Below are 14,974 nucleotides of genomic sequence, written 5' to 3' on the forward strand. Positions count from 1 at the left end.
TTATTGAAAGTCAGATTGCGTTCCGCAAAAAAAATATTGTGTGTCACTTTAGTGATTGTTTGAGTACGTTCAGTTTTGCTCAGCTGTTTATCAGCACAGTAATTCTAAAATTGTTCTAAGGGGACGTTACACACTTCTTCATCAGCAAACAGCCGAGGCTGCTGCTCACCTTGTTAGACTGATCATTTAAGTACATAGAAAATAACGGCGGTCCCGTCACACTTCTCTGGGGCACTCCTGACGATACTGTGGTCTCTCATGAACATTGGCCGGCCGTGGTGACCGAGCGGTTCTAGGGGCTTCAGTCTGGAACCGCGCTACTGGTACGGTCGCAGGTTCGAATCCTGCCTCGGGCATGGATGTGTGTGATGTCCTTAGATTAGTTAGGTTTAAGTAGCTCTAAGTTCTAGGGGACTGATGGTCTCGGATGTGAAGCCCCGTAGTACTCAGAGCCATTTTCTATGAACATTGGCCCTCGAGGGCAACACACTGGTTTCTGTTATTTAGAAAGTCTTCGAGCCACACACACATCTGGCAACCTAATACGTATGCTCGTACCTTCATTAACATTCTGTAGTGGGGTTCAGTGTCAAAACATTTTCGGAAATCTAGACTATGGAATCTGCCTGTTGCCCTTCATCCATAGTCCGTAAGATATGTGATAAAAGTCCTCGCGGTCTAGGGCGTTTTGCCACGGTTCGCACGGCTCTCCCCAGTCGGAGGTTCGAGTCCTTTCTCGGGCATGTGTGTGTATGTTGTTCTTAGCGTAGGTTACTTTAAGTTAGATTAAGTAGTGTGTAAGCCTACGGACCGATGACCTCAGCGGTTTGGTCCCATAGGAACTTACCACAGATTTCAAAAAAAAAAAAAATTATGTGAGAAAAGGATAAGCTGAGTTTTTCATAAATGATGCTTTCAAAAACCGTGCTGATCCCTGGGTGGAAGCTTTACCGTCTCAAGGAACTGGGTATATGTTCGAGAGTTCTGCAGCAAATCGATGTTAAGGATATTGGTTTTTAATCCTGTGGAACCATTATTTTACCTTTCGTACGTAAAGGTGTCAGGTGGACTTTATGCCAGTCATTCGGTAGCATGCGATGGGCGAGAGATTCGCGATAAATGCAAGCTAAGTAAGGGGCCAATGCCGAAGAGTAAGCTTTGTAAAACTGAATTAGGATTCCATCCGGACATGCCAACTTGTTTATTTTCAACGCTTTCAGTCGTTTCTGTACGCCACGGATGCCTGTCACTATGTCCTCCATATAGGATTCCGCGCGATCGTCAAGTGACTGTATGTTTGTACGATTCTTCTGCGGGAACGACAAAAACACAAAATTTAGAACTTCAGCTTTCCTTTCGCTGTCTTCTACAGCCACGCCAGATTGGCCAACGAGTGACCGTATGGAGGCCTCAGAGCCAATTAGCGACTTTACGTAGGACCGTAATTTTCTCGGGTTCTCAACAAGATTTTTTTGGTAAGGTTCGACCTTAGCTGTTGTATGCTTCGCGTATTCATCTTCGAATTTTATCCAACATCGGAGTTCATGCTTGGTAGTGTTAGTATCTTAAGTGCTTTAAAATTTGGTCTATAAGTTTCTCTTCATTTGTGGCTTTCTTATTACTATTTTCTGTATTTTGAGTACTCTATTACTACATCTTTTGGAGGTCCCTCCAAACAAAATCACGATGGCGTGTTTGAAAGCAATGCCACCAAATTTTTTATGTAAAAGGTTTTAAAGATTTTTAAATAAAACAAAGTGTATTAACACTCTATATCTTTTTTCTACAACTATAAATATTTATTTCCTGACAGTATAAAATCACTCAGCTATCTTACTGTTATTTGTATTTTGCCTATACTGAGCCTTTTATACTGAGATGTTTCCCACGCCACCTTGTGTTGTGGCTTTATATACACTCCTGGAAATGGAAAAGAGAACACATTGACACCGGTGTGTCAGACCCACCATACTTGCTCGGACACTGCGAGAGGGCTGTACAAGCAATGATCACACGCACGGCACAGCGGACACACCAGGAACCGCGGTGTTGGCCGTCGAATGGCGCTAGCTGCGCAGCATTTGTGCACCGCCGCCGTCAGTGTCAGCCAGTTTGCCGTGGCATACGGAGCTCCATCGCAGTCTTTAACACTGGTAGCATGCCGCGACAGCGTGGACGTGAACCGTATGTGCAGTTGACGGACTTTGAGCGAGGGCGTATAGTGGGCATGCGGGAGGCCGGGTGGACGTACCGCCGAATTGCTCAACACGTGGGGCGTGAGGTCTCCACAGTACATCGATGTTGTCGCCAGTGGTAGGCGGAAGGTGCACGTGCCCGTCGACCTGGGACCGGACCGCAGCGACGCACGGATGCACGCCAAGACCGTAGGATCCTACGCAGTGCCGTAGGGGACCGCACCGCCACTTCCCAGCAAATTAGGGACACTGTTGCTCCTGGGGTATCGGCGAGGACCATTCGCAACCGTCTCCATGAAGCTGGGCTACGGTCCCGCACACCGTTAGGCCGTCTTCCGCTCACGCCCCAACATCGTGCAGCCCGCCTCCAGTGGTGTCGCGACAGGCGTGAATGGAGGGACGAATGGAGACGTGTCGTGTTCAGCGATGAGAGTCGCTTCTGCCTCGGTGCCAATGATGGTCGTATGCGTGTTTGGCGCCGTGCAGGTGAGCGCCACAATCAGGACTGCATACGACCGAGGCACACAGGGCCAACACCCGGCATCATGGTGTGGGGAGCGATCCCCTACACTGGCCGTACACCACTGGTGATCGTCGAGGGGACACTGAATAGTGCACGGTACATCCAAACCGTCATCGAACCCATCGTTCTACCATTCCTAGACCGGCAAGGGAACTTGCTGTTCCAACAGGACAATGCACGTCCGCATGTATCCCGTGCCACCCAACGTGCTCTAGAAGGTGTAAGTCAACTACCCTGGCCAGCAAGATCTCCGGATCTGTCCCCCATTGAGCATGTTTGGGACTGGATGAAGCGTCGTCTCACGCGGTCTGCACGTCCAGCACGAACGCTGGTCCAACTGAGGCGCCAGGTAGAAATGGCATGGCAAGCCGTTCCACAGGACTACATCCAGCATCTCTACGATCGTCTCCATGGGAGAATAGCAGCCTGCATTGCTGCGAAAGGTGGATATACACTGTACTAGTGCCGACATTGTGCATGCTCTGTTGCCTGTGTCTATGTGCCTGTGGTTCTGTCAGTGTGATCATGTGATGTATCTGACCGCAGGAATGTGTCAATAAAGTTTCCCCTTCCTGGGACAATGAATTCACGGTGTTCTTATTTCAATTTCCAGGAGTGTACATCAGTGATTGTCTGTGTGAGTGTTCTGTTGTAGTGAATACGTACACCGTTGGTGGGACACAGGGCGATGGATGAAACTGATTTCACACTATTCGGTTCCGTTGTTATAGCGATCTGCTCCAACTGCTGCAGAGCTGTATTGAAGCTGAAAGTGTTAATCAACGTTGCGGAGGAATATTCGCCGGGGCTCTGTTGCATAGCAATCAGATTTGCCTTCAGTTCTTAGAAACATTGGTGGCAAAAAAAACAAAAAGTCCGTGAAATCACTTCTTTTCCGAAGAAAGCAGCCGGCCGCTGTGGCCGAGTGGTTCTAGGCGCTTCAGTCCGGAACTGCGCACCTGCTATAGTCGCAGGTTCGAGTCCTGCCTCGGGCATGGATGTGTGTGATGTACTTAGGTTAGTTAGGTTTAAGTAGTTTTAAGTCTAGGGCACTGATGGCCTCAGGTGTTAACTCCCATAGTGCTTAGAGTCATTTGAAGCGAAGAAAGCATCAATTTATTTAATAAGAACTGAACGCTCCCGTCGGAATTGTTCTCGAGCTGGTATTCATTAATAGATCACACTTGAGTATACGTCGTTTGTGGAAATAACACGCACCTTTTTTAGATGAGCGAAGTTTTATTGACCTTAGTGCCAATGAAATTATTCTCGGAAATGAATTATTGATTCTCTATTATATATATATATACAGATTCATATATGGAGTCCCTTCCTCCTCACGATGGTGTAGGTTTGTACCACACAATAAAGAGCAGATTTCTCTTTCATGAACTTAATCTTAGCAAGAACAAAAGCTTACCACATTAACGCATAGCGTTCTTGTTACGTGATACATCATAATAGTCACCCTAGTGAACAACACGAGACACCAGTTTGTTGACACTGTCACTAACCTCTGCTTCATCACTATGGAAGTGAAATCCTCGAAGGTGTTCTTTTAAGTTCTAGAAACGGATTAAAATTACACGGGACGAAGTCGGGACTGTATGGAGAATGATCGATGACAGGAAACTCAAGGCCTCGGATTGTTGCAGATGTCGCAACTCTCGTGTGCGTGGTCCGCCATTGTCACGTTGCAGAAGAGGCGCTCCATGCGTGAACGAACTCTTCTGCAGTTAGTAACTCGGTTACAGAAAGCTGTTTCTCACGCAGCTAAAACCGCCACATTGCACACTACAGTTGGGATCCCTCTAGCGGGAGACTGTTGCAGCTTGCATCAGCGAAGCTGTCACTCGACCAAGTAATAGGCGTGACATGTAACACTCCACCTGATATTGAAAACAGAATAAAAAATTCGGAGGCTTTACTTTTGAATACGCCCTGGTAAGCCATGACGTACAGTAGTTTGAATCAACGCACATAATATTTTTGCCTTTTAGTTAGCGAAGTTTGTGCAGAATTGATGTGAATAAATTTCAAGTATAACCTGAGTTTTCCTTTCCATTCACATATATTCTGTGTGATTACCTGGATATACATTTTCACGATTATTATCCTAAGTAATTTTATGTATGTGGCGTTTCCCGGTATGGAAATTATTGATATCATGCAGAGTCAAATGGGTCTGAGCACTATGGGACCTAACTTCTGAGGTCATCAGTCCCCTAGAACTTAGAACTACTTAAACCTAACTAACCTAAGGACATCACACACATCCATGCCCGAGGCAGGATTCGAACCTGCGACCGTAGCAGCAGTGCGGTTCCAGACTGAAGTGCCTAGAACCGCTCGGCTACAGCGACCGGCGCCTGTAGAGTCAAACCAGAGGACGTACATACAGGGTGTTACAAAAAGGTACGGCCAAACTTTCAGGAAACATTCCTCACACACAAAGAAAGAAAATATGTTATGTGGACAAGTGTCCGGAAACGCTTACTTTCCATGTTAGAGCTCATTTTATTACTTCTCTTCAAATCACATTAATCATGGAATGGAAACACACAGCAACAGAACGTACCAGCGTGACTTCAAACACTTTGTTACCGGAAATGTTCAAAATGTCCTCCGTTAGCGAGGGTACATGCATTCACCCTCCGTCGCATGGAATCCCTGATGCGTTGATGCAGCCCTGGAGAATGGCGTACTGTATCCACAATACGAGCACGAAGAGTCTCTACATTTGGTACCGGGGTTGAGTAGACAAGAACTTTCAAATTCCCCCACAAATGAAAGTCAAGAGGGTTGAGGTCAGGAGAGCGTGGAGGCCACGGAATTGGTCCGCCTCTACCAATCCATCGGTCACCGAATCTGGTGTTGAGAAGCGTGCGAACACCTCGACTGAAATGTGCAGAAGCTCCATCGTGCATGAACCACGTGTTGTGTCGCACATGTAAAGGCACATGTTCTATCTAGCAGCACAGGTAGAGTGTCCCGTATGAAATCATGATAACGTGCTCCATTGAGCGAAGATGGAAGAACATGGGGCCCAATCAAGACATCACCAACAATGCCTGCCCAAACGTTCTCAGATAATCTGTGTTGATGATGTGATTGCACAATTGCGTGCGGATTCTCGTCAGCCCACACATGTTGATTGTCAAAATTTACAATTTGATCACGTTGGAATGAAGCCTCATCCGTAAAGAGAACATTTGCACTGAAATGAGGATTGACACATTGTTGGATGAACCATTCGCAGAAGTGTACCCGTGGAGGCCAATCAGCTGCTGATTGTGCCTGCACACGCTGTACACCGTACGGAAACAACTGGTTCTCCCGTAGCACTCTCCATACAGTGACGTGGTCAATGTGGTGTCACCGCCAGACACCACACTTGCTAGGTGGTAGCTTTTAAATCGGCCGCGGTCCGCTAGTGTACGTCGGACCCGCGTGTCGCCACTGTCAGTAATTGCAGACCGAGCGCCACCACACGGCAGGTCTAGAGAGACGTACTAGCACTCGCCCCAGTTGTACAGCCGACGTTAATAGCAATGGCCCACTGACAACTACGCTCTCATTTGCCGAGACGATAGTTAGCATTGCCTTCAGCTACGTCATTTGCTACGACCTAGCAAGGCGCCGTAGCATTTGATAATTAATATTGTGAAGCCTGTACAGTAACAAGAGCTATGTTCTACGATTGTGGATTAAAGTTAAGTATTCTACCAGTTACTCTTGTTTTGCTAGACTTATTCCAGACCTCACTCCAGCCTGCCTGAGCTTAATCGCGTGCCTTTCGGCTTTCTCTCATTGTGTCTAGGCTGTCTTGTCTAGACACAACAGTCAACGTTACCTTGTACAGCAGCAACTTCTCTGACGCTGACATTAGGGTTATCGTCAACTGCACGAAGAATTGCCTTGTCCATTGCAGGTGTCCTCGTCGCTCTAGGTCTTTCCCAGTCGCGAGTCATAGGCTGGAATGTTCCGTGCTCCCTAAGACGCCGATCAATTGCTTCGAACGTCTTCCTGTCGGGACACCTTCGTTCTGGAAATCTGTCTCGATACAAACGTACCGCGCCACGGCTATTGCCCCGTGCTAATCCATACATCAAATGTACATCTGCCAACTCCGCATTTGTAAACATTGCACTGACTGCAAAACCACGTTCGTGATGAACACTAACCTGTTGATGCTACGTACTGATGTGCTTGATGCTAGTACTGTAGAGCAATGAGTCGCATGTCAACACAAGCACCGAAGTCAACATTACCTTCCTTCAATTGGGCCAATTGGCGGTGAATCGAGGAAGTACAGTACATACTGACGAAACTAAAATGAGCTCTAACATGGAAATTAAGCGTTCCCGGACACATGTTCACATAACATCTTTTCTTTATTTTTGTGTGAGGAATGTTTCCTGAAAGTTTGGCCGTAACACCCTGTATAGGCCTGCTGACAGCCGTGTGGTCAGTAATGGCCGTGACAAATAAATCACCAACACTACAACCCCTAAGTATGCACGTATTACACCCTGGTGCCTCTGAACAGTCCTCCAACGCGACACATTTCTTTGTCTGCTCGTGCATTTCTATAGAATTTATGAAACAAGAACAGTTTTGCACTTGAGTGCAGTATTTGCAATCAGTATGAAATATATGACTTAGGTGCACCAGCTGCAGGATTTAAATACAGTCCACAAAATACTGTCATTGAAGCAACTGTGGTGACTGTAGTTACCTTTTACAAATTTTTTTGGAAAGAACGTATCTTCATCGCATAAAACAGTTACAATAGAAACCAATGAAACTACCCATGCGTTCATACAGGGTGTTTCAAAAATGACCGGTATATTTGAAACGGCAATAAAAACTAAACGAGTAGCGATAGAAATACACCGTTTGTTGCAATATGCTTGGGACAACAGTACATTTTCAGGCAGACAAATTTTCGAAATTACAGTAGTTACAATTGTCAACAACAGATGGCGCTGCGGTCTGAGAAACTCTATAGTATGATATTTTCCACATATCCACCATGCGTAGCAATAATATGGCGTAGTCTCTGAATGAAATTACCCGAAACCTTTGACAACGTGTCTGGCGGAATGGCTCCACATGCAGATGAGATGTACTGCTTCAGCTGTTCAGTTGTTTCTGGATTCTGGCGGTACACCTGGTCTTTCGAGTGTCCCCACAGAAAGAAGTCACAGGGGTTCATGTCTGGCGAATAGGGAGGCCAATCCACGCCGCCTCCTGTATGTTTCGGATAGCCCAAAGCAATCACACGATCATCGAAATATTCATTCAGGAAATTAAAGACGTCGGCCGTGCGATGTGGCCGGGCACCATCTTGCATAAACCACGAGGTGTTCGCAGTGTCGTCTAAGGCAGTTTGTACCGCCACAAATTCACGAAGTATGTCCAGATAGCGTGATGCAGTAATCGTTTCGGATCTGAAAAATGGGCCAATTATTCCTGTGGAAGAAATGGCGGCCCAGACCAGTACTTTTTGAGGATGCAGGGACGATGGGACTGCAACATGGGGCTTTTCGGTTCCCCATATGCGCCAGTTCTGTTTATTGACGAAGCCGTCCAGGTAAAAATAAGCTTCGTCAGTAAACCAAATGCTGCCCACATGCATATCGCCGTCATCAATCCTGTGCACTATATCGTTAGCGAATGTCTCTCGTGCAGCAATGGTAGCGGCGCTGAGGGGTTGCCGCGTTTGAATTTTGTATGGATAGAGGTGTAAACTCTGGCGCACAAGACGATACGTGGACGTTGGCGTCATTTGGACCTCAGCTGCAACACGGCGAACGGAAACCCGAGGCCGCTGTCGGATCACCTGCTGCACTAGCTGCGCGTTGCCCTCTGTGGTTGCCGTACGCGGTCGCCCTACCTTTCCAGCACGTTCGTCCGTCACGTTCCCAGTCCATTGAAATTTTTCAAACAGATCCTTTATTGTATCGCTTTTCGGTGCTTTGGTTACATTAAACCTCCGTTGAAAACTTCGTCTTGTTGCAACAACACTGTGTTCTAGGCGGTGGAATTCCAACACCAGAAAAATCCTCTGTTCTAAGGAATAAACCATGTTGTCTACAGCACACTTGCACGTTGTGAACAGCACACGCTTACAGCAGAAAGACGACGTACAGACTGCGTTGTCTTCTATATCTTTCACATCACTTGCAGCGCCATCTGTTGTTGAGAATTGTAACTACTGTAATTTCGAAACTTTGTCCGCCTGAAAATGTACTGTTGTCCCAAGCATATTGCAACAAACGGTGTATTTCTATCGCTGCTCGTTTAGTTTTTATTGCCGTTTCAAATATACCGGTCATTTTTGAAACACCCTGTATTTGTCTCGTGAACACTTTCCATGGTTTCTGTTCCTACTTTGTGACAAACAGAACACAGGCAGACAGAGTTTTGCTGTAGTGATTTAGTCAGGTCGTTGTTGTAGGGGAAGCTGACTGACTGCATGTGTCAGCGGCCACTGCATCTCAGTGGCTGCATTCCAGGAGTGGGCTACACCTCTGTGCTGGTGGCAATGACTCCCGCTGTCAATGCTTGTGCCTTTGGCGAACGTCATGCGCAACCTCTCGGCAGATGTTGTGGTGGCTATCGTAACGTCCAGCAGTGAAGTGCCAAGCCCTAGGGCGATCTGTCCCCAGCAGGAACTGCTCTCTGGGCATTTTCTTTCATCCAGTTCGCTAGCTCGGATTCTTTGTCTTACCGATCAAATCGATTGTCAGAAACTACCGTTGCACTTGCCTAATGCCCTATTTTCTCATACTGAAAGAAACACACACTCCCACAAGAAATTTCCACTTGAAAGCATTGCTCCATAATATTGAGTAGCATTTAGATTCTCTAATACCTGCAAAACTCTGTGTCCTGTTAGTCATCTGTTTATCAGATGCCTCCAATGTACTACTGTTCTCCTGATCTACAGCCGGAAAAACAAGACAGTAACTCATTTGGTCTTTCCAGTTACTACAAAAGTCAGTAGGCAGCTTCTTCCGAGGGCAGCATTTTCTGCGGAAAAGCTTTGATTCCCTGTCTCAGCTAGGCTCGAGGGATTCCTCTTACACAAACGTAGCAGCAGCGTTATTTCAAAGATTTGGATAGCCGAAAATGTGCACCACATTGAGCCATATAAATTTTATAATTATTTTCTGAAAACATGGATGATTTCATTGATACATCACACCAAGAATCAATATTGTAAATCATTACAGGGATTGGGTACAGTGACACCTGATCAACCAGCAGTACGGCAGGGAACTATGCAGGTCGCAGTGCGCCACACTCCGAGTAATTCAGTCATTCAGTATTTCATTTGCATCACGCTCTGTATATTCTTTGACTGACTGTGAAAGGAAACTTCCTGGCTCGTCTAGACGCACCAGAAATTTTCCCATAGTAGCTATAGCCAATGGAAAATTTATTTTAGGTAATTAGATGTATTCTGATCTTCTATTTCCTTTGTTTCAGTGGCGCCATTCAACAAACTATTCATACAAACTGCGTGGTTCTAACGTTCTCTTCAATTCTGCAACAATGTTTGACGTTAACAAAAAGTGTCCGATTTGACTGTGGTACGCAGTTCGTTGTATAAATGCTAACAACTAAATTCTCAGACGGACTACAAACCCATTGAGCATTTATGTACAATAACTCACACGTATGAGAGTTATTCTGCTGAATTGATAAATTTGTGTTAAACTAAAAGAATATTTATTATTCTGTCTGAATATTTATCGCCAGCACTTGCGACTAACGAATAATCAATTCATTTTTACGTATGTGTATCTCTCTCTATATGGGCGTGGAATTCTGTTTCAGAAACTGACAGATTATTCTAAACCAACCAGTTGGGAATTCTGCGGATTTGAAAGAATAACTCTGGGTAAATAGCAGACATGGGAACATTAGAAGCACTTACGGAGAATGAACGTGTCTCTGCCCTAGTTAATTCGGAATAGTGTGTCCATTAACAAAATCTGCTAATGATTACCTATGCGCAAAAGACGGAACAAACTTTTGAAAATTTTAAGCGCAATTTTAGATTACTGTTCCAGAATTAAGATTTATCATTGCTGTTTGGGAATTGCAACGGATAGGATTGTTACCATTCAACCCAATAATCGAATTCTGATTCAGCTGTTATTATTTACCAAGTAACTTTACACAAGGCTATATTAGTTACTCTACAGTCACTTGAAAGCCAGTGGGTTTCTTGTTAGGAATTTATCAATAACTACACTTTAGTTAGATGTTCCTTAGAAGGTCTAAAGGATGGGGAACGACTGAGTTTACAGCGTTATAGCGTTAACATTAGTGAATATGTTATTATTTTGTCCTGCCCATGCACCTATAGTTAAAAACTAGGACTCTTTCCCACAGGCTACCAGTTTCAAAATAAAAACTCATCCACAGAATGTAAGGAGCTGTCATGGAGAAATGATTTTATGTTAGACTAAAAACTTGCTTCACCACCTGGCAAACATTTATGTTATTGGGCAATTGGTCAAAGGTTTTTATTGTTACATACTGAACTCCTTTCTGAACCACTGAAAGCTTTCATAATTGGTAACAAAGGTCATTTTCTCCTCTATTGTTATAGGTATCGACAGCACTGTTCTCAAATCCTGATGGATTATTAATGACAAATTTCTTTCGCGAATGTCTGTTTTGTGACGGCACATTCAAAATATCTAACTTCTTCAACAGGTACCTAGATTACTTGACGACCACCGGTGAACACCACATATTATGCGCATTTTCAACTTTTCGCGGAATAATGAATAGTAAGTCTTCCGACTTACTCCGAGGATGAACGGACGATAAGCGGCCGAAACATCAGAGAAAGGAATTTTATTTGATCAGCTGCATCCCCGAAATTTAATGAACCACATATTATTCTTAATGCTCTCGATTCTGTAATCAATAACAACTTTGTTTGTGTGGCCATCCTCCCCAGCAAGCATATGAATACTTGTTTTGTAAATGAAACTGCCTTTACCTACTGCTAATTACTTTATTTATCCCATACGCGTTTCGCCTTCTCCTGTTCTAAGGCATCATCAGTGGGATCTATAACGATACAGTTTTGTTAGTTTTAGATTATTTAACAGTTTACTTCGCGATTTTTTTGTAAAAAAAAAAAGTAATTGCTTACGATTTGCTGATCTGCGTTTCCTCACATCTGGACTGGAGGTCGCACTACAACTTTTATGGTCTGCCCAGAAGTATCAGCACAGTCCCCGTTAATGTACTGAAATCTTTCATTGTATAGATCAAACTGTTTAAAGACATTAATTATATTACTTTAAACAGATAAATAAATTAATGACATTCACAAAATAATATTAATAATAATAATAATAATAATATAAAAATAGTTCTAAGAGTAGTGATACACTACTGGCCATTAAAATTGCTACACCAAGAAGGAATGCAGATCATAAACGGGTATTCATTGAACAAATATATTATACTAGAACTGACATGTGATTACATTTTCACGCAATCTGGGTGCATAGATGCTGAGAAATCAGTACCCATAACAACCACCTCTGGTCGTAATAACGGCCTTGATACGCCTGGGCATTGAGTCAAACAGAGCTTGGATGACGTGTACAGGTACAGCTGCCCATGCAACTTCAACACGATACCACAGTTCATCAAGAGTAGTGACTGGCGTATTGTGACGAGCCAGTTGCTTGGTCACCATTGACCAGACCTTTTCAGTTGGTGAAAGATTGGAGAATGTGATGGCCAGGGCAGCAGTCGAACATTTTCTGCATCCAGAAAGGCCCTGCAACTTGCAGACCTGCAACATGCGGTCGTGCATTATCCTTCTGAAATGTAGGCTTTTGCAGGGATCGAATGAAGGGTAGAGCCACGGGTCGTAACACATCTGAAATGTAACGTCCACTGTTCAAAGTGTCGTCAATGCGAACAAGAGGTGACCGAGACGTGTAACCAATGGCAACCCATACCATCACGCTGGGTGATACGCCAGTATGGCGACGACGAATACACACTTCCAATGTGCGTTCAGCGCGATGTCGCCAAAGACAGATGCGACCATCATGAGGCTGTAAACAGAACCTGGATTCATCCGAAAAAATGACGTTTTGCCATTCGTGTACCCAGGTTCGTCGTTCAGTACAACATTGCAGGCGCTCCTGTCTGTGATGCAGCGTCAAGGGTAACCGCAGCCATGGTTTCCGAGCTGATAGTCCATGCTGCTGCAAACGTTGTCAAACTGTTGGTGCAGATGGTTGTTGTCTTGCAAACGTCCCCATCTGTTGAGTCAGGGATCGAGACGTGGCTGCACGATCCGTTACAGCCATGTGGATAAGATGCCTGCCATCTCGACTGCTAGTGATGCGAGGCCGTTGGGATCCAGCACGGCGTTCCGTATTACCCTCCTGAACCTACCGATTCCATATTCTGCTAACAGTCATTGGATGTCGACTAACGCGAGCAGCAATGTCGCGATACGATAAACCGTAATCGCGATAGGCTACAATCCGTCCTTTACGAAAGTCGGAAACGTGGTGGTACACATTTCTCCTCCTCAGACGAGGCATCGCAACCACGTTTCACCAGGCAACGCCGGTCAACTGCTGTTTGTGTATGAGAAATCGGTTGGAAACTTTCCTCATGTCGACACGTTGTAGGTGTCGCCACCGGCGCCAACCTTGTGTGAATGCTCTGAAAAGCTAATCATTTGCGTACAACAGCATCTTCTTCCTGTCGGTTAAATTTCGCCTCTGTAGCACGTCATCTTCGTGGTGTAGCAATTTTAATGGCCAGTAGTGTAGAATGTTACAATTTGTCTCATATATTCCCCACATTGTATTGAATTTCTCTGATTACAAGAGCTCACTAACATCCACAGTACCAGACAACCAGTGACGTTACAAACTACCACTGCATTCTCAGTACATGTTACGTATACAATGGCACTTACATAGAGTTCAAAATTTGCCTAAGCAAGTGATATCTTTTGATGACACAAATGTCGCTCGCATGTTGACAGGCGGCGGCCGGTTCGTGGTGACGAGCACCGGGGACCTGCTGGTGAGGCGGGCGACGGCGGCGGACGCCTCCTCCCGCTACAGCTGCCTCACGCTGCACGCACTCACCGGGGAGCGGCGCAGGAGCAGCCCGGCCCAGCTGCTCACCGTCACAGGTAGGGCATTCGTGGCCAGCACAGTATGAGGCGCGCCACTGCCTGACACACAGCAGGTCTGCACAGGTCGTAGAGAAGTCGAGAGGGAGGCACAAACACAGCTTATCAGTCCGTCTCAACAAGTGGTCCATTGACACAGCAGGATCCAGGGCGCAAGACTGTAACACTGCGAGTAGGGTCTCAGCTAATTTAAGGGGCTCCGGAACGCCCTATACTTGCAATGTTAAAATAACGCTTATAAATTTCATCTTTCCTCACAAAGTATTTGAGGTAGGAAGTTGAACTTTTTACAGATTATTTATTAGAATATGGGCTACAACTTAACAAAGGGATTTTACAAAATTTTAGTTCAGTTATTAAAGATGATTTTTTTTCAATTGTAATGAAAATTCACAACATTTTTTTGCAATTTTTTATTTATATATTCAAAAATGTACAGTTTTTTTGGAAAAAGGCTGTGTTAAATTATGCAGAAGGTACTGTGTAACATTTACTGAAAGTTTGAAACAAATATGTTTGGAAGATCCTTAGAAAACATGTAATTAGTATGAGAAAATAAAAGTTTTGGGAATCGAGCGACAAAGATTGGATTAACTTTTTAGTGCATTCCAGGTCCATAGGATGGATTATCTTCATCCTCTGCAAACTCCTCCTCCAGCTTCCTCTTGTTCCTCCTCCTGTTTACTCTTGCTTGTATTTCTAGACTCTTTACAGCCCTGTCTGCAGCCCGAAGGCGTTCCTTGTTTAAAGCAAGCATCGCTCGTACCATGTTAGAACCTATCTTCTTTCCCATATTTCTAAATACCTTGCACCTTACAATGTTGCCATCATTGAAAGTCGCAACAGCATCATACACACCAAAGTGAAGTGTTTCTATTCCAACAAATACAGTCTTGGGGATTCTCGACCATATAACACTATTTACACTTTCATTGGGGTTTTGAGTTTTTCCGTGAATACACTTTTTCAACAGTTCAGGTGCTGCTAAGTCTCTGAAAATAGGTTTAGCCACAACACATACTTTATCTCACATCACTAAAATGTACC

General features: G+C 44.8%; 1 protein-coding gene across 1 annotated transcript in view; it reads left to right on the forward strand.

Moving 5' to 3' along the window:
- Positions 1-14,974, forward strand: part of LOC126094953 (Down syndrome cell adhesion molecule-like protein Dscam2) — an 890,199-nt gene that overhangs the window by 535,010 nt on the left and 340,215 nt on the right. Inside the window, exon 6 of the mRNA XM_049909611.1 lies at positions 13,775-13,927. Coding sequence (XP_049765568.1) covers positions 13,775-13,927 — 153 coding nt within the window. The remainder of the gene's footprint in view (positions 1-13,774; positions 13,928-14,974) is intronic.

This window comes from Schistocerca cancellata, chromosome 1 (assembly GCF_023864275.1).
Source record: "Schistocerca cancellata isolate TAMUIC-IGC-003103 chromosome 1, iqSchCanc2.1, whole genome shotgun sequence".
NCBI classification, from domain to species: Eukaryota; Metazoa; Arthropoda; class Insecta; order Orthoptera; family Acrididae; genus Schistocerca; species Schistocerca cancellata.